The sequence below is a fragment of the Pungitius pungitius genome, chromosome 15 (genome assembly GCF_949316345.1).
Source record: "Pungitius pungitius chromosome 15, fPunPun2.1, whole genome shotgun sequence".
NCBI classification, from domain to species: Eukaryota; Metazoa; Chordata; class Actinopteri; order Perciformes; family Gasterosteidae; genus Pungitius; species Pungitius pungitius.
This window is the reverse complement of record NC_084914.1, coordinates 9,647,570-9,670,046: the sequence shown is the minus strand read 5'-3', so window position 1 is coordinate 9,670,046 and position 22,477 is coordinate 9,647,570. Positions and strand designations below refer to the sequence as shown.

The following is a 22,477-nucleotide window of genomic DNA, read 5'->3' as shown; positions in this document are numbered from 1 at the left end:
AACAACACATGGATACGACTTTTTTTTTTTTATTCAAGAAAAAGTTTGCTCCCAATTTTTTGTACAGCCAGTGAATAAAGGAAATTCTGCAGAAGCTTGGAATTATATGTAAAAACGATGTGCTTGACCACTGAAATGTTTATCCACAAAATACACATGATTGTTGGAGCAGATGCACAGTAATAAAAAAATCCACTTTTACATGGGGGGGAAATGCCACATTTTCGTTAAAAAAATAAAAAGGATGCCTCTGTATGCATTACATGAATATTTGGCCTGTAGAGCATGAAACAGGAAGTCCTCTTTGTGAATAATAAATACAAAACTATTCTGCAACCCACTAAAACAATGTACAAACGCTCTAGAAACCTCCCTCCCTCAGTCAACACTGAATGTAGTAAACATTGAACACCATTTCCAAAGCTCGACATGTGCAGAACCATCTCCCACGCTGCAACTCTTCCAAAAGACACTATCCGAAATCAATTCAGCCTCTGAAGCACAACGTTTGATTGGGAATTTGTCCTACAAATGTTTTTGTTTTCTTTATATATAGTGCACACTGCAAAAAGGCAGAAAAAAAATCAGAAATTAGAATTCATTAGTAAGCAACAGATAATCTGTGGGGTGTCAGATTCTCATTGGCTGTCACGAATGTTCCTTGTCATGCCAGGTTGTCATCCAGGGCTTCTTTTCAAGGTTCTCCCAGTTCCCATTCCTGGGGTTTATTCCCCTCTCCTTCCGCTTGATGCGAACAGCGTTGTAAATTGGAACCTCGTCTTCATATCTGTCACGCTTAAAAAAGTCACTCTGTGGAGAAGGAAGCAAAATAAAATCTATATTTAATTTGGGGAAAATTCTGTTTAAAGGCATTCAGAGAGTGAAAAGGAGGTTGATGAGACATTCAGTGTCATCCGTTTGTCTGACAGGTCAAGATTCAGGGAAACTATTGAGAGGTGTAAAATAGCCATCTGCAGGCCTCTCGAAGAAAGGAAACATCAGCTGTTTTCCATATTAGAGAAAGAAGCCCCTGACCAAGTGACTGCATGTGTGATGGCAACAAAAAAGAATTAAGGACGTGATCAAAGAGATGCAGATAAGCCCCAGTTGTGTGGTTCTTCATCATCTGCGCCGGCCATGCAGGTAAGCAGTGATGATTCACACATTATGAGTGAAAAAATATTCTGCATACTGGTCAACTTTAAATAATGTCACAGTGCGCAAATTGCCCAATGCCCGCCTATCACCAGGAAGCAACGCTTTTGCAGCAAAGTAGCAAGAGAGAAAGTTTCACTCATTCATGGCAGGCCGTGTAATTTTACCCTCACTGTTTTTTATGAATTTGCTGTGAGTCTCTCTTTTTCCGACGGGTCCATTTTATTCTTTTTCCCAAAGACTCCGCACTGAGAAGAGGAAAATTGTTAGACATTGTCCGTATTGGCTGCTATGGATGCCGACAGTTCTTTGTGTACTGCTGGGTCGTGATGAGTGATGAAAATGTTGATGAGCTGTATGTGCTTGTACCAGTCCTTCAGTCCTACCTTCCACAGAAGGAAAGCCAACAGGGCCAACAGCAGCAGCGCGAACAGGATGGACAGCACGATGATCCACCACGGCACTCCTCCGTACCGGGCTTCGACCCTCTCTGGGAACACCGTCAGCCTCACCTGGGAAAAGGAAATGCAGTGGCAGAACATCTGTAATAGCAGCTCTGCTTTAGAGTATTGATTACACTTTCAAATCTCTTCATTCTCAATGTATAGATTGTGTACTGCACACTATAGTATAGCATACTCTTCTTGTATTTTCATTTTTTCAGTTGTGTTTAATTACCTGTGTCTCAGTATTTGTTAGTTCTGTGTTCTTTGATGTGGTATCGACACGCAGAGAGGCTGTTACTATCACCTCCACGTGATGCAGTGAAGAGTAATCCTGTGTGAAGGGAAAGGAGAAGATCGAAGTTCAGAAGACTAGAAAGTATTTGTTTTGAACACAACGATACTACTAAAACATGTTTGCGTAATTTAAGTTTATTGAGTTCCACAACTCAATTTTCATTTCTTTTTAACACTGCAGACCTTAGAAAAAAGACAACTTGACGACAGTAAGGCTAATTCCCAATTTCTTAAATATGCTGACATAAAAACAGATGGTTACCTCTATAAATGTGCCGTCCCAGAGGCGAGAGTTGAGAGTGATGACTGCATTACTGTCCATGCCCCGTAGGGGGCACATTATTGTCACACATTTTGCCCCCTTCCCACAGGTCTGTCAGGAAAGAAAGGAGCTCACAGTTATCACTTGTTTCCTACACTAATGATTACAAACTTACATACATAGTGCAAATTGGTAGTATGGTATTACCAGAGTTTTGAATTTCTTTGTATCAAGTAAACGTGAAATAGTGCCTTCGTCACTTTTTAGGGTAGGTTTTGCTGCTCTTCTCACCCTGGTACTTGGTTCCTTCAAGCAAAAAAAGAAGACATACATTCTGAAGTTTAATTAAATTAGCGGTTGGTAAAATAAATATACATTTAGAAACACATACTTCTACTGCTATTTAAAATGAGACACCAAGTGAAAACGATTAACACATCTGTAATGTGATGTTTTCACTGACCTTGTTAAGAGGGTTGATCTGCTCTTTAGGAGAGCACTCCATGTGGTCCACTCCAGTGGCGCTGATCTTCATCAGGTACAGAAGCCATTTCCCTGAGTCTACTTCTTTTGGCCACTGAATTTCAAGGGTGGCTGTGCCCAAGTCTTTCAAGCGCTTTCCCAGATTGATTATCTGCCAATCAAGACAGAATCAGTGTCCCACATCAGACGGTATTGTATTATTAGCTTATCAAAGAACAGGTTCATGCAGAATTCTGGAGTACTGAACATGTCAGTGAACTAAAGGGATGCATGAGAACTAGCCTCTTCTGATCTACTCACTCGGAAGCTGTGTGTGATGGCACTGCCAATGTCACTTTCTTGCTTCATGGCTGTCTCACCTTTGACCTTTCCTGAAAAGTAGACCTGAGACGGCTCAGCTTGTCTGGGGGGGGGCAGTAAAATGCAGTCACTGTATGAGTTTATGCACACTATGCGTATGTGGATGTTGATGTGTGTTTGTTTCTTACCCTAACACAGACAGCTGCAACATGATGAGCACCTTTGCCTTTGCTTTAACAGGGGCTATGTTATCTTGATTGCTTGTCCTACACGATTAGAAGTTACAAACAGGTCATGTCGGAGACACATATTGTAGGCCTACTACAAATGCTAATGCATTATTAAGATAAATGCATTACGGTCATGGACCTTTTTTTAATTTATATCTTTTTATATATTTATGAAGTTTCATTGATGCAAGCTTAGATTTACTTACGTCTGTAGCTGAAGATCAATCTCCACCTCAGTAGTATCTACAGAGATGCCTGATGTACCCAGAATAATGTAGAAGGTTGTCTAGATGCACAAATACATAGACATTAATAAGTGCACCTTGTGCAGAGGACATTATCCAAAAGGTGATTTTCTCTCACCTCTGAGTTGCCTTTGAAGGGGTTTCCGAGCTCACAATCAGCCCGAGAACCATTCTTATTGGCTTTGCAGATTACCTGCCCCTTTTGGAACCAATAACCAGTTCTAATCAAAATCACATAGTAATGTGTGTTCATGTACAACAGGTATCGGGAAAGAGAAGAAGACTCACGGCATCTGCAACGCGGTAAGCAGAGTAGGAAAGGGAGCGTGGGAAGATGGCGGCCATAGAGGCTTCATGTGCGTCTTCTCCCTTTAGATTGGACACTTTGACCTCCAAGGCGATGTCCTTCTGGTCACTGAGCGAGATCACTGGCGTGCCGTCCTCCCTTTGGACACACGCGTGTTATGAGCCCGTATGTGACGGAGGAAACAAACATGATGTTCTTGAGAAAAATAGGTGTCTGCTCTTACACTTTTAATGGAATGAATGTGTCCTCGTCCATTGTCCTGTAGCCGTACCGATACGTCACTTTCAAGTTGCTTTGACAAATATTGTCGCCACCACATCCTTGTTTCAGGAATTGCACCTGCAATCGCATTCACACACACGCAGAACAAAGATTACATAAACACAGCAGGATCATCAATCCTACTACATCTATATAATCCATCTTTCATGCACAAGCACCTCTGATCGAATTGTCGACGGCTCATTGGCGTTGAGGACAGGTGTTACTGCAGTTGAGCTCTGCCTGCGTTTACGGCCGCTCCCCTGGATGTCCACTGACACATCGATAGGGATCCCGTGCAGCTTGTCTCGAATATTTTCCTGTAGAACGACACATTACTCACCACTCACAATGCACGTTGATGAGGAGGAGAAAGAACATTTCCAGAGAGAGCGGATACCTGGATCTCAAGCTGACGCTTAATGCACTTTTCCTTTCCTTTGGTGTCCATGGTGATTGTCCCTTTGGAGTGGTAGCTATTTTCAGAAGGCTCTTTGAAGGTCGCCCTGGGATTAAGACTCTTACCCTTCTTGTCGGCGTCTGCCGTGAGGGAGTATGCCACGGCTAAATGGGACCAAGACAGGGACGTGAGAGGGAGGAGGGTACAAAAATGTGTGTATGGTTTCCTTCTGTTGAATCTCCGATGATGAGAAGCCAAAAGCACTGTCAAGACACTATGATGCGTTAACTAAGATTAGATGGCTGGGCTTACTCAGACTGGGAGCGTAATCCTTGGGGTTGGCAGTGTAGGAGAAGCAGGCCTCAACCTCGAGGCTGGGGGACACAAAGAATTCACAATCAGACACAGTATTAAATTGTGTGTCCCTAGTTTTTCCTCCTGAGTTTATCAAAGCACCTGGAGAAAAAAGTTACACTAACCAGACGCCGCTGCCACAGTTCTTTTTGGTGAGGTCGATATCCTTTGGCGAGAACTTGATTTCCTTCTTGATGCTAATCACTGGACGGGCCCTGGGGAGAAGACAACTCAAGTGAGCAAATGCTGACGACAACCACAAAGAGAGATGTACAGAGAGAACAATGTGCCTTCCTCACTCACTTGAAGACAAAGACGGAGTCAGAGAGAGATCCGACAGCCAAGTCAGGGTAGGCGTTCCTATCCAGGTCCATGTTTCCTGCCAACGAGTAGCCAAACTGTTTCACTCCTAAAGGCTCGCCGGACAAAACCTGAAGCAAAAGAAATACACAGTTTGAATACAGCTGTTTATCGTGGTGTTCATCCGAGCAAAAGGCAACTGTCATAACTTTAGTGTAGGTAACAACCAAGCAAAAAGTAGCATTATGCTGGGCAATAGCCACACGTTTTACATCAACTTATTTTGTAGAAGCTTTTAGTGCTCAACGACTTTTTTTCTTAGACAAAAACATAACCCACAAATGAGGAAAAGGCAAAAAGCAAAGTAAATTAGCTGTCAGACCTGTGAGGCTGTTGTAGAGTGGAGACCGTTAGCTCCTCCATGGTAGACATATACAGCCCCTGCACCTTCATTCTCATAAGGAGCTCCTACTGCAAAATCTGACAACAAGAACGGCACTGGTGACTTGCAGTGGAATTATACAGGAACATATACCATGTTTTCAGAAAGGACCAGCAGACAGTACCATGCAAACAGCATGGAAACACAAAGACATTGCAGCCTTACCCTCGAAACCATCCTGATTGATGTCCCCCAGGTTTTCCACAGCCTCACCAAACATGGAGTCCTTAAGTCCATCTATTCTGATGGGGGTGACTTTGTTCCACTTTCCGGCTTTGTTGACATAGACATAGACGGCTCCTCCTATTTCCCCATCCTTCTCAAAGTACTGAGGGGCTCCCACCACTATGTCCAGCCATCTAACAGACAAGGCCGTTGTTTGCGTGAGTCATTTGGTTAAAATCAGAAGTTACTGGTTGGGCGCATTGCCGTAAGCGACTCACTTGTCCCCATTGAGATCCAGCACGGTCAGATCGTAGCCGAAAGACGAGGCCAGCCCCTCCCCGTGCAGGGTGTATTCTTCTAGCAACGTCTTGCTTGTTTCATCGCCTTTCTTCAGCAGCACCACAGCTCCACTGTGATTTGCTCTTGGAGCTCCTGCCACGACTGTGAGCTGGCCCATCTTGGTCAGAGCACTACCCGAGTCCAAAGAAAAGCCTGGGACACAGAGACGAAGAAATACTTCCTCAAACAGTCACAGGCAGTCAGGTACTTTGAGTACTGTTATGGAGAAAACGGAGCGATGGGGTTAGATTGGAGATGATGGGAGATGATGGGAGTGAGTTGCGTTTTACCCAAGTAGCTGTTGGGAGGCGCAGGGACCATCTCCGGGTCCATCTTGGTCTCATCTCCGGTCTCAAAAGGTCCGTCGAAATAGATACCCAAAGCTATTAATGTATCGTTTTTCTGTTCCAAGCGTACCACCCCTGGAGGAAATGAGGAGAGGAGAGAGACGGCTTAATCCTGCAGAGATCTTGGTTGTAACAAAGGGATGCAAAGCCCATATACAATAATTCTAATTAGCAGTGGTGTTGAACACATGACAAAGAGAAATCATCACAAGCATCACTTCCTTTTGAAATGAAAACATCATAGATCATATGTAATAGATTAATAATGAAATATATAAGTAGTTAAATTAGCTTACAGTAAATATTTCATAGAAGTGTGAGCTGCCTGCAAACACACACACACACACACACACACACACAGACAGAGAGACAGACGTCAGATTACCTTTCCAGTTGTACGCCCCAGGAGCCGCAAAGATGAGGTAGTGGTAGTCTTTGTCGAAGGTGGCAGACATGCCCTGCTGGCAGGAGCCGAACACCTCGTGGGTATTAGGCCGACCGTCACAGAAATGCCAGTTTTTTCCCTCTTCTTCCGTCTCCTTATTAATAGTCAAGGACTGACTCAGCACGTAGCAGCGGCCGATGATGTCACGGGACTCCACGGCCTTATACCGCCGCTGGTAGCGATGGGCACAGGTCTACCACGGAAACAAAAACACACAAGTCCAATTGAGGTGATGTTGATTAAAGGAAGAAGGCTTCTGTTGAAATGACCAACTAAAGAGTTTTGATGCTATGGTGATTCACCTTTTATAGGTCTATCTGATGTATATATTTAGAAGGGCCATAACTTTCAGTAGATTGTGCTGCTTTCCTATGTTTTATACAACTGTCAATTCAATTGGGCTTAGAACTGTTGGTTGGACCAAAAAGAGCAAATCAAAGACATCACCTGGGACATGGTAAACTTGTAATGTAGAGATGAAACAATTTAGGGATTCATTTAAAATTCATTAATAGTACAGCTAACACCTTCTTTCCTTGCTTTACTTGTGCAGCATTCACTATTTACTGCAACTAGCTGAAATCCTAGTTTGCCAAATGGCTTAACCAGATGATTATATTTTAATTTCATTGTCTTCCCAAAATCTAATCATACCTTCAATCATGTCTTATTTGATCCAATCCACAATCAAAATATCTAAAACTTTTCAAACAGACAAAAAAAAATTCTGAGGCTAATTCATTTTCTCTTGATTAGTTCATCTTATTGATTTCCCCTATGCGTCTGTTTATAATAACAGAGATTAAAAAAAGAGACTTACCAAAATCTTGCCTCCTGGGCCCTGACTTTTGACTGACACTCCCATCCACTGGTTTTCTTTGCTTTCAGTTTGGGTATTCTCTAAAACCGAGACAGGCGGTTGCTTGTCATTCAAATATTACGGGGAGTGGGGACTAAAATAGCTTAAACCATATTAGAAAAAAAGGTGGCAGCCTATATCTCACCTTCGTTGTCAAAGATCACTCTGTTGCAAGTACTTGAGGCGGAGGTCACGTCACAGTTGTAGAGTCCCCCCGTCACTTTAGCTTTGTGACCCACCAATCCTTTGGCTCTTGGGGCGCCAACCAAAAGCCTGCGACAGACACACAAAAGACTCGATCAAATGCATGCCGTGGAAGAGGCTCACGCTAGGACACTTATTCTTTGTTGTGCGCTCAGAGGGAGAAGCATTCTGCCATTTCTTCCCCTCACACATTATGTTATCACGCATACCAGTCCAGTGTGTCACGCAGCAGCGGCATTCACACACGCACAAACATCCGCCTGCACCATGATGTTCCATGTCCTCACGGTCCAGCTTAGTCAAAGACCCCTTTGAAACGCCGGATGTGGATGATTGAACCAGGCTTTCTATATCACTGCAAACACACACACACACACACACACACACACACACACACACACACGCAGGCTGACATTGTCAACGAAGGACAAGAGCAAACGGCACATCCGAGTCTTGACGCTGGCCATTGAAGTTTCCATGGTTTTATACATAGAAAATCAAACAAGTAAACTATTGACTTGCGCAGGCATGCTGGGGACAAGCAAACAACTAATAAATCATTCTATATAAAAATAAATTAAAACGGCTGTGTAAAACTGTTTGCAATGTTGTCTACATCTTTTAAAAAATGCATTGGAACAAGTCCTCCCAATGGAAACAAGCTCACACACTGTTTATCTCATTTGAACCAGACGATTGCTTTGGCCTTGTTTTCCCAAATTAGATCACTATAATTTTCACATTTTCACACTCGGACACACAGGCAGAGTGAACAGCCGATTGAGAGAGGTGCGTTGTTGTTGTCTTTTTTCACAACAGAAAACCGGCTGCCGGCCAGGGCACAGCCCGTTGCCTAGTAACAGCCAGCAGCACCCAATTGCCCAGACCTCCAAATGGTTTGCAGATCCAGAGGTTCATGTCAGGTGCTATCCAAAATCTCTCTCTCTCTCTCTCTCTCTGCCTGGATCAACCCTGCTGACAGCTGACGTTCGGTGAGCCAGATGTACTACTGATTTATGTTTTCGCAGCATTCTTTCAGCCATTAACTATCTCTCCCTCCGATTTTTTATTTTCTCTCTTTGATGTTGGATATCCACACTAACCTGCGGGCAAGGGTGAGTGAGAAGACTGAACGATAAAGTCGTCCCATCTCCTTATCGACCATTTCTACAAACTACAAAAACACAGCGTGACACTGCTGTTGCTAATTGACACGCCTGCATGCTTTTGTCCTTTTCACAGTGTCTCCCTATATCCTTCACTTTGATTGCTAAGTCTTCATTTCTCCACAGCAAGTTCTCTTTCTCCGAAACACACCATTTCTCATTGCTCTTAAAACTTGCATAGGCTCTCACGGAGTCTCCTTCTCTCGCTCCATTCTTGGTATCATGATTCAAACAGCTCCATTTGGCAATTGTGACAGACCACGGAATGCTACGCACACACGGACATGTGCGCACATGTTTCTACACGATCCTATTGGCTCCTGCTCTTGTGCAGGTACATGTACGACTCATCGCTGTGGGGCGTGAAAGAAACGGGAATGTATCAAATTAAAAAAAAGTTATAAAAGTTGTCATATGGATTGTAGCAATGCATTGTGACGCATTGTTCACACCCTGCTGATGTTGATAAAATCTCAGTTAGATCTATCAATCTCTCTTTTGATTCTCACTATCTCATTTCTATCGCCTTCGGCTAGGAATGCTTACACCAACCCACTGAGCCCTCGAACACTTTTCCACGAGACTTATAACAAGGCGACGCCCCAGCGCTCAGCCACAGCATCAATCTGCACCAGTACACTTCAGCACAGCGAACACAGGCTGCACATCGATGCATGTGCATGTCATTCACAGCAAAACACAGTGGACCGTGAGAGCATAAACAAACATGGCCGCCTGCTCAAACATATCTGGACACACATTTGTGTTATAATACAACATCAATATGCTGCTGATGGTTCAAGCTTATTGAACAAGAACGTACTGAAATGGGACTTATTTCACAAACACTATGTGGAATATTATTGTATTTCGAGACCCTACCATTCAAAATTTCACAGAGACACAATTTTTGAGTTTCTCTTTTTTAAAGTCCAAAACTCATAATATTTAGTTGAGCATCATAGATGATGAGTGAAAAGAGGTGCTTCTAAAAATAATGTATTCTTTGTTTGATTATCAAAGTTGACTACTGGCCGTGCTGTTTCAGCAGTTTACCGACTACTGACAATGTGTGCGTTAACTACACTATCCGTACACACAATCCTGCCATGTCAGCATTTCTTGTGTTAACAGATTGAACAAGGTGGGAGTCGGTGGCTTTGGTCTTGTGCCAATAACCATTTGTCTTTCATCTAGATAACCCAAAACTAGGACACACACTGCCCCCGTGTGAGTGTGTGTAAGGGTGTGTGTGTGAGTGAGTGTGTGCAGGAGTTATTAAAGTGTGTAAATAGGTCTTAGAACCTTCTTTAACCTCTGATGAGAAAGTCAAAGAGTTGGGAACTAAAGCTTTTGGCTTTAGTTGAACAAATACAAAATACTATTTGATGCTAGTTTCACTCCATCCACCAACTACAAGATAGAAAAGGTGGTGTGTGATTATTTCCTGTTAATAGCAGCACAAATAGCTTATATTGTCATAATCAGGATAAGATTCAAAGTTGTTCTCACGCTGTTGCTGGTATAGGAGGGGGCTTTATATGAAAATATTTTTTAAAAACAGCATTGTGTGTAATTTACTTACGGAAATACTGTATATGTTATATTATTCACTTTAAAAAGCCACAGTTGATTAACCTTAATCAAACAGTTGACACTCAAAAACTAGGATGGCCTTTCAATATCATGCCTTGTTATTATCAAATGATCAGACCGTATATGCAGTTTAGTCATTAAAACCAGCTCCACCTCAACTAACTACTAAAATACTCACACAGACATGCACCAATAATCCTACAGTTTTGTGTCTTTCTGCCTTTTCTACTTTTACTTTTGACAATTTAAGTACATTATTTTGATAGTTACTCAATTTATCAACACTTCTAATTGTGTTAGTATTTTACAGTTTGGCATTGCTCCTTATTATCTGTATTCCTCCTCCACTACTAATTATGGACCAGCAAAAGTCCTTCAATCACGACTCAGACAAACGTGTACTTGTGTATTTGTGACTGGTCCATTACAGTGAAACCCATTACAGAATTCCAGTGTTGAAGCCAAGGACCACTGGATGGTCGTTCGCCTCCATGCAGAGACACCCTCTCGGAACCCATGCCCATAAAAATGCCATCAATGATTTAATGAGAAGTTTGGTCTCTAAGAGACAAAGCTCGGTGTCACCAAACCACGCTGAAAGAAAGTCAGCGAAAACAAAGGGAGTGAGAAAGACAGAGATGTGCGTGTGTGCGCGCGCGCGCGCGCGCGCTCCGTTTCGTGAGAGTGGGTAAAACAATCTGCTGGGGCGATTCAAAGGAAACTCACAAAAAAATAGGTCACCTGTAAGGAAAGATTAACAAGTGGTCGTGCTGCGGTTTCCGGCGGAACAGGAGTAATAGAACAGCACGTTTGGGAAACTAAACGGACTAATTGCGGAACTTTTCTGAAGAAAAAAATTGGAAACAATTCGCCTAATCATTTGGAGCCACCTTCGACGTACCTGAGCTCAAAATAATCACGTGGCACACGTGACATTTCTACTCCGAATTTTGGACGTTTCATAACTTTTATATAATGATTATCACTCGCTAAAGCACTTTTAAAAAACAAACGCGCAGTCGTGGACACAGCAGATATATTTCCCCGCGTGCTTACGTGAGTTATTCCACGGACACGTAACGCCGCCCGTGACCAAGAAGACCCGACTTACATTCTCTTATCCGCCGGCTGCAGTTGCCAGTGCATGGCGAGCGAGAAGCCGAACAAACTGCCCGGTTCCCCGTTCTTCCGCAGCACGTTCTCGGAGTCCAGGTTGAATGCCGACAGTCGTCCACATCCCAGGAGGAAGACGACGGTCCACAGTCCGCGGGGGCCCCTGACCTCCATGGTGAGATACACGCAGGTGCCTAAAAGTCCGCCCGTGTGGTGTAAGCTGAGGTCCTCGCTCGAGGAGGGGCAGAGTGTGACTGACTGCTGGAGGTAGGGGGAGGGGGGGGTAGTATGCACTTCACTTGCAGCCTGCCCCTCCCACTGGACAAGCACACACAAACACCCTGTCCCTTGACATAGGTTTTTTTTCATGTTCGAGGTCTGTTGAAATGCTTTGATGCTTCTCTGTTTTTCGTTTGTGGCATTTTAATACTATAATACTAATCTAACCTTATCGCACCTTTGTTGAAACATGTTGTACTTCAAGTTAATCTGATCTCTAACACTATAATAACGACTCTGTTAAAGTTAAAGCAGCTTGTGTCCATGTTTAACAGAGTTTGCACTTGCCCAAAAGGAAAACAAATGGCAAAATAAGAGTGCTATCTGACCACTTGCTTTACTTTTCCACAGTAACTTGTGTTTACTGACATCCTTGCTGGTACCACATAGAAGTGGAGACAATTGTCTGGAAGAGAGAACATAGTGGATGAGTCACAGAGACAGAAGGCACTAGACTGGGCACGGAGCTGCACATTAACACAGTCCCTCGCTGGATGGTTTTCAAGGCATTCCATGAGACGCTGACCCAAAGCCTGTCCCCGCAACGCAGCACGTCTGCAGACAACGCCGGCTTTGTCTGCAGATTGAGAAGAAGGGCCGACAGAAAGGGTACGGGAGCAGAGGAACTGCCCACATACAGTATAAAAGACACAAATAACGGTGGAACCGGAGAATGCAGAGAGGGACAAAAGGACAGGTGGGGAATGTGACAAGGCGCTCAACACTACTTTCATCTCAACCATGTGACATTCAGCCTCTTTTTGCATCTGTTATAGTTTTTCCCCGTCCAGTTTGGGCTCATCCAGACTCTGGTAAGATCTTCATCCTGCTGGACAATCACTAGTGAATTTTTGTTCTCTCTACAGAATGTCAGAAACAAGAAGCAGCCTTATCACGGATAGGAACCACAGTTTGTAAAGACGTGTTAGAGCGCCATTAGTCTGAGTTCTTTCACGAATAAACCCCCATGCGCAAATGTTGTGTGTGTCTGTGTGTGTATTCATGATAACATATTGACAGAGTGACGACAGAAGGACCACCAATTAAATAACGAACATACAACACTAATCCCCAAAACAACATTCTTTATTGTGTTTGAACTATTTATTTTCAATCGTCCTCACAGCCTGTCAATTATTATCCCTCATCTTCTTCTCCTCTACTACCATCCAGGGAAAGAAAGGTCCAACATCTTGTCCACACTTCTAACTTCTATTTACACTACAAGTCAAAAGTTTGAACACACTTTCTCGTTGAATTTAATAAGAAAATGTGACAAACCTTTAGTGTGAATGCAGACAGATGCCAAGTTGTTAGTTACACGTAGTGTGTCTGTAATGGCCTCCAGATCCCTTTGTTAATGAATCATTGATGATTAACTCTGAGTCAGGAGCTAATGAATCATTAGTTAATTCAAAATCAGAATCAGATTCCATGTTAAAAAATGAAAAAAGACATTAAAGACAACAAAGTAGAACACAAAAACTAAGAATAAACATTTACTGGTATGTACAATATAAATATGAAGGTGGTAGTGGTCCAATGTAGTGCAGTGTCTGGTTAATTGTGTGACGGCCTGTGGAAAAAATACATTTATTTAAGTGAAAGAGTTTTACTTCATCTTCAACAAAAAAAGATCCCGATGCAACGTTGCATACGCACAGACACACTGCAAATGATTTTAATGACCTCTAATCAAGTTTACGAAGTGAGTCATGTGTGCTCCGTGTACAGCGTGTTCAGTGTTACGAGAGCAGAGGAGCACAGACCTGGCCTTGGGTGCTAAAGTAAAGGAATGACAGTGAAATAAATGTCCTCTGGCACACACATTCACACACATCTGAAATGCAGCGCCTAGACTTGCCCGAGCCCAGTCCCTTCCTGTATTTGTTCTTCGATATCCAGGTACACTAAGGGAAAAGCAACGCACACTCACCTAAGGGTGTGGCAGAGCTGAGTGGTAAGGTGTGTGCGCCTGTGTGTCTTTATGACACAGTAGAAACACATAGCCTTGGGATACTGATAAATACACACACACACACACTATCGGTTGCACAATCATATTGAACTCCCAACCGGAGATCTTTCACTGCTGCAACACATCAAGGCACTCTCCCTGAGCCCTTGTGTAAGACTTTAAGTATGTTCAGAGAAGGTCACCGCTGAATCACTTCATGGCCGATTCACATTCAGGTCAGAGAAACGTGTGAAGTCTTTGTTGGCTGAAAACCTCAACAAAAAACAATGGACACAGAGGATGGATGAGCTATATACAGCCAGTTGTCAGTTAACTTTGCCTAAGACTGGATACAAGGGGGTATGCTGATAGCCAAAATCCCTTTCCTTAAGAAAGACACTGTCAGTACATTCCTGGACTCACAGCTTCCGGAAAAAAAAAGAAAAATGAATAGTGGTAACACTGAATCTATATGACCCAATAATGGTCAACTAGTTCAAACAAAGAGACTTCCTGATCTCATTTTTATGCTTGTTAGTCTGTTTGAATGCTTTGATTTCCGAGTCCTCAGACCAAAGGATGATATTCATACCTTTGAGGACGTATAAGTGTGTGGAAGGCAATCTCCTGCAAAAAAGAAAAAAGCCAGCAACATCTTAAAACCTCTGGGGACAAATGTAAAATTTACATCCCCTATGTGGTATCATAAAGAGACACATACACACACATAAATAGTGCATGCTGTTACAAATCCTTTCCACGTATTGACATTGTTGTCTTCTCTTGTCTGGCAATGCTGCAAAACCGTCTGGATAATTGCAACCCCACTTTGTACATTTGCCTCCTGTCAGGAGCGGCTGCTGGTGTAGGTTGAAGGGAGGACCCAAATGCAGGATTTCTAGAAGTGTTCTTTAAAACGTGCACCAACGACGGATAGACATAGACAATGACGCAACAAGGGACATCAGGCACACAGGGCTTAAATACACTAGGGAGGTGCAGGTGATTGGACACAGGTGGAAACAATCAGGCAATCACAGGACAAGGCAGGAAGTGAAGCTACCCCAGGGACACAAGAGACATGAAACTACAAAATAAAACAGGAAGAAGAACCAAACTGTGACACCTCCTTAGCTGTGTGTGTGTGTGTGTGTGTGTGTGTGTGTGTGTGTGTGTGTGTGTGTGTGTGTGTGTGTGTGTGCGTGCGTGTGTGCGTGTGTGCGTGCGTGCGTGCGTGCGTGCGTGCGTGTGTGTGTGTGCGTGTGTGTGTGTGCGTGTGTGTGTGTGTCCCAGGCCGGGCCACAGGATGTAATGGGAGATGGCAGGATTTGTGGGAGTGGTCCCTGTGTTGGTGGGTCCAGGTGTGCTACAAAGAGAAGTGAGCTAACCTCAGGGAGGGAGGAAGGTCAACTTTCATTCTGTTCAGTTTTCCCCTGACAGATTCTCGTGGGTGTTGGATTTTTGTTTCAGTCTTGGCAGTTTTTTTTACTTGTACAGGAATGTATTTTTTAATTGTGTGTCTTCAACCCTAAAATGTTCTCCATACTGTGTTTAAAGTATCGATCTGCCTCCACATGACTCTCAGCATGGCAACAGGTTAACAACCCTAATTGTGCAAACAACTTTACTCCACAGTACCTTCACAGCAAATGGTTTCTCTATTAAGGCTCTTTAACTTGGCTTTTCCCTTAAATATCTTTGACATTGAATTGAGTTCAACTAACACCGCAGTCCTGATGTCTCTCTGACAGTCGGTCACCGTGGCTTTTTTAAAAACTGAGATCAGCTGGGAATATATGGCTCCCCCCTCTCTTTCGAGAAAGGCAGAATAGTCCAAATTGCTCCAGTAAAGTGGTCTCTGTGACATCAACAAAATACTGTGACTTGTGTAGCGCCCACGTCAGTGTGTAGCAGTTGGAAAGTAGACAAAAGGACACTGAAACAAGGGGCCTTTTATGCGCCTTGTTCCACTAAATAACATTTTACATTATCAGCCTCACCTAACAGGAATAGGAACCAATCATACTACATCTATTCTAAATCTAACAACTTTCTTGACTCTGTTTTTGTCTAATGGACTATACTGTACATTCAAACCCACACACACACTGGAAATATATTCGGTCCGGAAGGAGCGACAGTGTCTGTCGCTGAGCTACCTCTCTGTCCTCTCATCAAGACAGCACACTAACCTCACCCCTCCAAGATATTTCCATGTTAAAAAGACAAAAAGAAAAACATTCCTCAGTTAAACATGCACGAGGGCAAATAAGAAAAGTATCCGCCTTCTAATTGTCGATCAAGAGAGAAACCTCCCTTCCCCAGTCTGGTGACTCTGGTTTACAACTGACCAAACACACACAGATGCATTCTCGCACATTAACTCTAACTTCTGGCACACATACTCCATGTGGCCTAATTTCACACCAAAGCATCCCCAAGCATAAATGTTAATATGAATGTAAGTGGGTTTTTTTCACTCAGTCTAAGGTTTTATGTTATAATCACAACCTCCTTCCGACATCCAATTTCACAATGATATATCCACAACAGCTGAACGTATTATTACAAATACTATTGGATTTGAAGAATAATGCACTTATGACATATAGAAGATAAAATGCAAACAATTGAATTGGACACAAAAAAGATGGTGAACATGGTTCACACTTCCCCTGCTCATCAATAGTGTCATTAGCATGGTCGTTGTGAGTGTTAGCATGCTAAAATTGGAATTAAACTCAAATTCACAGCATGCCCGTAGGGGTGTTACACTCTAAAATGAGTTGATAATGAAATAACAAACAGAAAGAAGCTAAATGCAAGGACATTTAGAGAAGTCTTGCTGTGTTTATTAAAGTGAATTTGCTGTTGTTTAAGACATCCGTAAAGGTGTTTACTCACTCAACAACAACGTCGCTACATGTTTGATCCCATACAGCAATCTCAGCTGTTTTTTTACTTGGCCTCCAGGTTCTCTGACTAAGTGCAGGGAGGGTTGCTCGGTACATGCCATCTGTGCCGGTTTGCTAGAGAGACCTGCTTCTACAAGCCTGAAAAAAACACCCTGCTTTGATAATGCCAACATCTTACAGATCACCAAGAAAAGCAAGAATTCCTGCAGAGCTCCTCGGTGAGAGCTACCAGGTCGGTGTGATATATCACAGTCTCATTCTCACACACAGTGATGCAGGCATACCTGGAATGTGGGAACACATTAATCTACACGTCCAGTAGACAGAGAACAACTGACCACAGAAGACAGTAAATCTGTTAAAACACTCACACACACACACACACAAACACACACATAGATGGCTCATGACCTGACTTTTCAGTTTCTTGCAAACTGACAGCCAAACAGGGAGTAAAAACAAGAACTTGTTTTGCAGAAGCAATGAATGTGTTATTTGAAGATTGAAAACCAAAGAACAGACGAGGATTGATGGGACAGAAGGAATGAGTCCCAACATGCAGGAAAAGAAGGAGAGGCAGGAGAGAGAATTTGTGACCAGGATCCAACACCTCACCCCGCCACTCCCTGCTCCTCCCTGGAACACCTTCCACCTCTGCTCCCACTAATATCTATCATCACTTTTGCATCTTCTTGCTTACAAAATCTCTTTTCAGATGTGTTTGTTTCAAAATCTGGTGGCTGAAGGCAGTCGAGAGTTTAGTTCGGTATTTAAGGAGATTTTTCTTTCAGGTTTTAAACTGACTTTGTCTCTCAAATTTAATGAAAGGTGAATAACTGTTTAAATAACCCTAATCATATATATTGCATCAAATAAATAGTGAATCATTTCCTGGCTTGACATGGCCAGACTCCTGAGTAGCCCATCCACCTTTATTTGTCTAATCCTTCCTGCCCCACCCACAAACTGGCACTGCACTCACACACGTGCATGGGCAGAGGGTGCATGCACCCACACACACAAGCACACTCATGGTACATTGGCACGAACTGAAAACACTCCCAGTAGGCTGGAATCCCAAGGTCTCTGTCTCTCTCGCTTCACTTTACAGTTAGACACGCTTCAAGTTGTAAGAGTATTACAAATACATTGCATCGCTGACAGAATTTAGAAAAAAAAGGACTTGAAGTTGTGGGGAAAGATTTAATCAATCCAATAATGTTCCCATTTAATCTAAAATGGACTTAAATAACAAGCTTGTCATCAGAGGTCTAATAGAAAACAGAAATTTCAGGTAATGTGCACATGAGTTATTGTAAAAAACAAAAAAGAGGTGAGAAGGAACTTTGCGTGACATTGTAGTTCATGTCCACTTCTTTATTAAATCCACCTGTAGACCGAATATATAGTGCAGAAGAACAGGAAAAATAGAATTCAAAGGTTTTGTAAATTAAGTCTGGTGTTAGTATGAAAAGCCCTTGTTCCAAAGGACAGGTTGACAGCCTCAGGCTAAAATCCTAGTTTCAGATTACTCTAAACATACTTTCCACGTAGGGTTACGGGCCATAAACATATTTGCCATGCTCCGATGAGCTGCGTTGTGCTGCCGTGCATCATGAGTGACATGAGGGAGGATGTGGAGCCTGTGCAGTCTACAACATGTTCAAGTAAAAAATACTTAGTGTGTGCTGCCATCTGCTGGCTATACTCATTCACTTGCCAAGAGTCACTTCTACATTGACCTAATTGACAATTTCTGAAGTCTCAATCCTACTTTTTCTTTTAACTCTTACTATAAACTTCAGTCGCCCATAAAAAGTATGTACTGTTATTAAGCATAGCACATGGTAGCCTAAGCATTTCATTGGGAATCAAACAATTTTTTTACAGCACAAAGAAATGCCTTGAAGTGTAGAGATGTCTATGAAACATTGAAACGATGAAGTGAGATGCACATAATCAAAAAACTACATAAATATATAAAAATGAAACAAAGAACTAAACACGCAGTCACGTATCCCTCTGTATGTGCACCTCATAGTTTATGATACAGTTTAAAGGTGGAAATGACACACTCGTTTTGAATATGTCAATGTGAACTACCACTCGAGTTCTAGCAACAGGTATTTTGAGGTAAAGAGATTTATAACAGCTGAACTAGTGGAGACCACTTTGTTTCCATCAGGTCACAGATTGCTCTCTTCTGGAAGTTTAGTGAGGATATCCACTCCGTCGGATGTGATGACCACAGTGTGTTCAAACTGAGCGGACCTGCACGAGAAAGAAAAAAAATGTAAAATGTATATATTTAGAGAAATTTGCTTATTTGCTCCCTTGTGTGAGATTCCAAAACACGTCCATATTGCGCCCCATTGGTAAAAAACACACACACACACACACACACACACAAAAGACTAAAAAAATAACTATGGGCGGTTTGATATATTTTTACCCGTTTAGTTGGAGAAAGGACCAGATCTTTTTTTGTCCACCACATACCTTTTATCATCTGCAGACACCGCGGTCCACTTATCCCTCAGGATTCTAAACTCTGGGGACCCCTCCATCAGTATGGGCTCTACAAATCAACATACAATATAAGCCTCACGTTCACACACAGGGCCGTCTCAGAACAGAAAAGCGGAACTTGCCTATTGTGAAAGACATCCCTTCATCCATGGTCGTGTCATTGTCGTTAGCTGAAAATAAAGAGAGAACGTGAAATTTCTTCATTATCATTTCTTCACTAGCGTACTAACCCATAGCATATATTTTATTATACTTTTATTTTATTTTTATCTTATTGCTGCACTATGTTGTCATTATTGTACTGTCTTCCGTCATGCACCAACCGGCAAGACAATTCCCATGTATGTCTAACATATTATGGCAATAAACGTTTCCTGATTCCATTAATTACAAAGGCGTGTTGGAACATGGGCATTGATTACATACTAGTTTTTATTCCCCCCATCTCAGGTTTTGTTATCCCAACGTTCTTCTGCTCACTAAGTATCAATATCCCAGATTTCAAAAATTTTGAAATATAAAAGACTATTGAAGTGACAAAAGGCACAGAGACACACATATGATGCACAACAGAGCATGTCCTCCACAAACCTACCATGGTGCCAGATCTCTGGATGGCAGTGGAAGTAAGAACCTATTCCATGTCCAATGAAATAAGGACACACTTGAAAGCCACTGGCGTGGGCGATTTCACTTCCAGAAGAACAAAAAAATGATTAGTCAGCTTCTTGGCAACGGTGATGTTTTTCTACATGTATGTTTGCATGCATGTACCTGATTGTGTTTCCTATAAGACAGAGCTGTGCACCCGGCTTGCAGGCGGCGATAGCCTCGTCTCGGCAGCGCCTGGCAGTTTCCACCAGTCGCTGCCCGACCTCATCCACCTGGCCAATCAAGAAGGTTTCTGAAGTGTCGCCGTGGTAACCGTCTAAATACACCTGCCATGAATAGGCAAAGGTCAGCCATGGGAGCGGCATTGCTCGGACTGGTGGCATTTGTGGTGAAATCTTTGAGTGTGTGTGTGTGTGTGTGTGTGTGTGTGTGTGTGTGTGTGTGTGTGACTCACGGTGACATCGACATTGATGATATCGCCGTCTTCAAGTTGCCGACTGGGGACACACAGGCATATAACTAATGAATGCTGCCTTCAAAGATAATCCTTTACATGTAACTGGACTTACTGGGGTAATCACACCATCAATCTTGTGTGTACTGTTACCTTTTAAATATATAGTATCAGTCAAAATTTTGACACATTTTCTCATTCAATAAAAATATTGGATAGTAAAAAACTCTAAATAAGGGGTGTCATAAGGAGATATCTATATTCATGCTGCTTGTGAGTAACTTTTCATTTGATATTATATTAAAAAGCTTTTCCTATTGTGATGAAAAGTAGGATATCCATTGCCTAAAAGTAAAGCATGTATGAGTAAATGTCCTTCACATTAACCTGTCAGGAATGCCATGGCAGACCACGTTGTTCACGGATGTACAGACCGACTTGGGGAAGCCTCCGTATCTGAGAGGGGATGGGTACGCATCGTTTTTGATTGTCTCGTGGTGGACGATGAAGTCTATTTCATCTGTAGTCATACCAACCTGGAAGTCACAGGTTAAAATTGTTATGTTGTTTTTGATGACAATGCCTTCTGGTGATTAGGTGCTTACCCTCAGACTGCGTCCAGCTAGTAGCAGCACATGTCTGGCTAGCTGACATGCTCTGGCAAGGCCTTCGATCTGCTCTTGGTCTTTGATATCTATGTAGTCTGGCCATTCTGGGACCAGTCCAGTCCTTACATAGTCAGGCCGCACAATGTGCTACAGTCAGAAACAAGAGAAAAGAGAGAATAAGAAGGTTGGCGCATAATTTATCCTAAGACTTGATACAAAATCCAAGTCAATTGCAAACTTGCCTGAGCAGCAACAGAAACATGTGAGGTACTGTACCTTGGGTACTGCATAGGCAGGCCTAACAGTAGCTGGGCGAACGACATTGAGAGACCGTTTCCACTTCCTCCAGAAGAAGTGCCGATGTTGCAGACTCAGTAGGGATTTGGGGGGACCAAAGCATCTTAAACAACCAGCGCCATGTAGGAAACCACCCAGTCCTGGTGAAAAGGAGAGGATCAGGGTGTAACGTAAATTTTTTTTTTCATATAATGCTTGGTATAATCTAGGGTTCTCCTCTAAGTAAGAATAACTAAGACCATGAACACACACACAGATATATTATGGGGCTATTTACTAATTTGAAAAACCTGGTGGCACTGTTTATTTTCCTTTATCAGCCAGTACTAAGAGTACTGGCTGCTACCAGTACTAAGTACTGGCTGATAAAGGAAAACAGTACTAATCTATCAGGCAGTACTAAGAGTACTGGCTGATATCTAGAAAAATAATGAAGATTCAATGTACAATATCCAGTTTCTAATGGGAACATTAGGTCACAGGGGAACTGTCCGTTCACATGGGTCGATCACATAATTAGTGGCGTGTGGCACTGACACTGTGAAATCAATCCATAAACCGACGTGTGGCAGGATATACAGACTACTTTGGCTAACTTATACCTAGCAAGCTAACAGGAAACAGTAACACGGTCAATTCCACAATATTAATACTGATATGGTATTTCAATAACTCTATTGAATAAGTCTTTTGTTTTTCATGCCGCTTATCGAGGCTGTCCGTGTGAGTTTGGACAGTGTTTTAGTTGAGTACCTGCCGATCTTGTTGCCAGTCTGAGAGAACAGTGTGCCGCCATGCTTTTTGTCATTAGGGGTCACGTGGTCTGGATGTCACGTGATCTGGGAAACCACGTGAAGCATGACTTATATGGCCCTTTCTCAATACCTGAGACGGCGAGAACGGACTTGCGTTCCCGCGAGAATAGACTCGGGAGACAGACTCGGGAGCCCTGACTCGCAGGTTCGGGAGAACAGAGAAGGGACATTTCCGCAATTGGAACAGCAGCTGACTTGATGACGTCACCACGTCAGCTGGTCTTGCTAATACGTTTTAATTTAGTTTTTGACTTAAATATTTTACTATTAACAAGCTTTTGTCTCATTTTCATTTAAA

General features: G+C 42.7%; 2 protein-coding genes across 2 annotated transcripts; both read right to left on the bottom strand.

Moving 5' to 3' along the window:
* Positions 1 to 13: 13 nt before the first annotated feature.
* Positions 14 to 11,966, bottom strand: itga6b (integrin, alpha 6b). Its single transcript, XM_037458918.2, has 25 exons — positions 11,712 to 11,966; positions 7,780 to 7,907; positions 7,596 to 7,675; positions 6,716 to 6,968; positions 6,274 to 6,405; positions 5,923 to 6,136; positions 5,645 to 5,838; positions 5,420 to 5,517; positions 5,041 to 5,168; positions 4,863 to 4,952; positions 4,696 to 4,757; positions 4,384 to 4,547; positions 4,163 to 4,303; positions 3,946 to 4,061; positions 3,704 to 3,860; positions 3,534 to 3,614; positions 3,377 to 3,456; positions 3,129 to 3,206; positions 2,941 to 3,043; positions 2,621 to 2,791; positions 2,365 to 2,463; positions 2,158 to 2,268; positions 1,834 to 1,932; positions 1,542 to 1,667; positions 14 to 810 (listed from the first exon to the last, which is right to left on the bottom strand). The coding sequence occupies exons 1-25, from the start codon at positions 11,885 to 11,887 to the stop codon at positions 649 to 651; spliced, it is 3,243 nt and encodes a 1,080-aa protein (XP_037314815.2). The 5' UTR covers positions 11,888 to 11,966; the 3' UTR covers positions 14 to 648.
* A 6,081-nt stretch (positions 11,967 to 18,047) lies between these two features.
* On the bottom strand, positions 18,048 to 22,221 carry metap1d (methionyl aminopeptidase type 1D (mitochondrial)). Its single transcript, XM_037458917.2, has 10 exons — positions 22,118 to 22,221; positions 21,344 to 21,504; positions 21,065 to 21,214; positions 20,847 to 20,995; positions 20,460 to 20,502; positions 20,168 to 20,331; positions 19,989 to 20,086; positions 19,516 to 19,563; positions 19,364 to 19,442; positions 18,048 to 19,135 (listed from the first exon to the last, which is right to left on the bottom strand). Exons 1-10 carry the CDS (start codon positions 22,170 to 22,172, stop codon positions 19,051 to 19,053), a joined length of 1,032 nt encoding a protein of 343 aa, XP_037314814.2. The 5' UTR covers positions 22,173 to 22,221; the 3' UTR covers positions 18,048 to 19,050.
* Positions 22,222 to 22,477: the final 256 nt, after the last annotated feature.

Coding starts and splice junctions, on each gene's coding strand:
- itga6b (XM_037458918.2), bottom strand. CDS start 11,887: ATGGAGGTCAGGGGCCCCCGCGGACTGTGGACCGTCGTCTTCCTCCTG. Junction 4,062..4,162: donor CGTCGACAATTCGATCAGAG/GTGCTTGTGCAT, acceptor ATGCGATTGCAG/GTGCAATTCCTGAAACAAGG. Junction 3,207..3,376: donor ATTGATCTTCAGCTACAGAC/GTAAGTAAATCT, acceptor CTAATCGTGTAG/GACAAGCAATCAAGATAACA.
- metap1d (XM_037458917.2), bottom strand. CDS start 22,172: ATGACAAAAAGCATGGCGGCACACTGTTCTCTCAGACTGGCAACAAGA. Junction 20,087..20,167: donor CTTATAGGAAACACAATCAG/GTACATGCATGC, acceptor TTCTTCTGGAAG/TGAAATCGCCCACGCCAGTG. Junction 19,136..19,363: donor GTGTCTGCAGATGATAAAAG/GTATGTGGTGGA, acceptor TTTCTCGTGCAG/GTCCGCTCAGTTTGAACACA.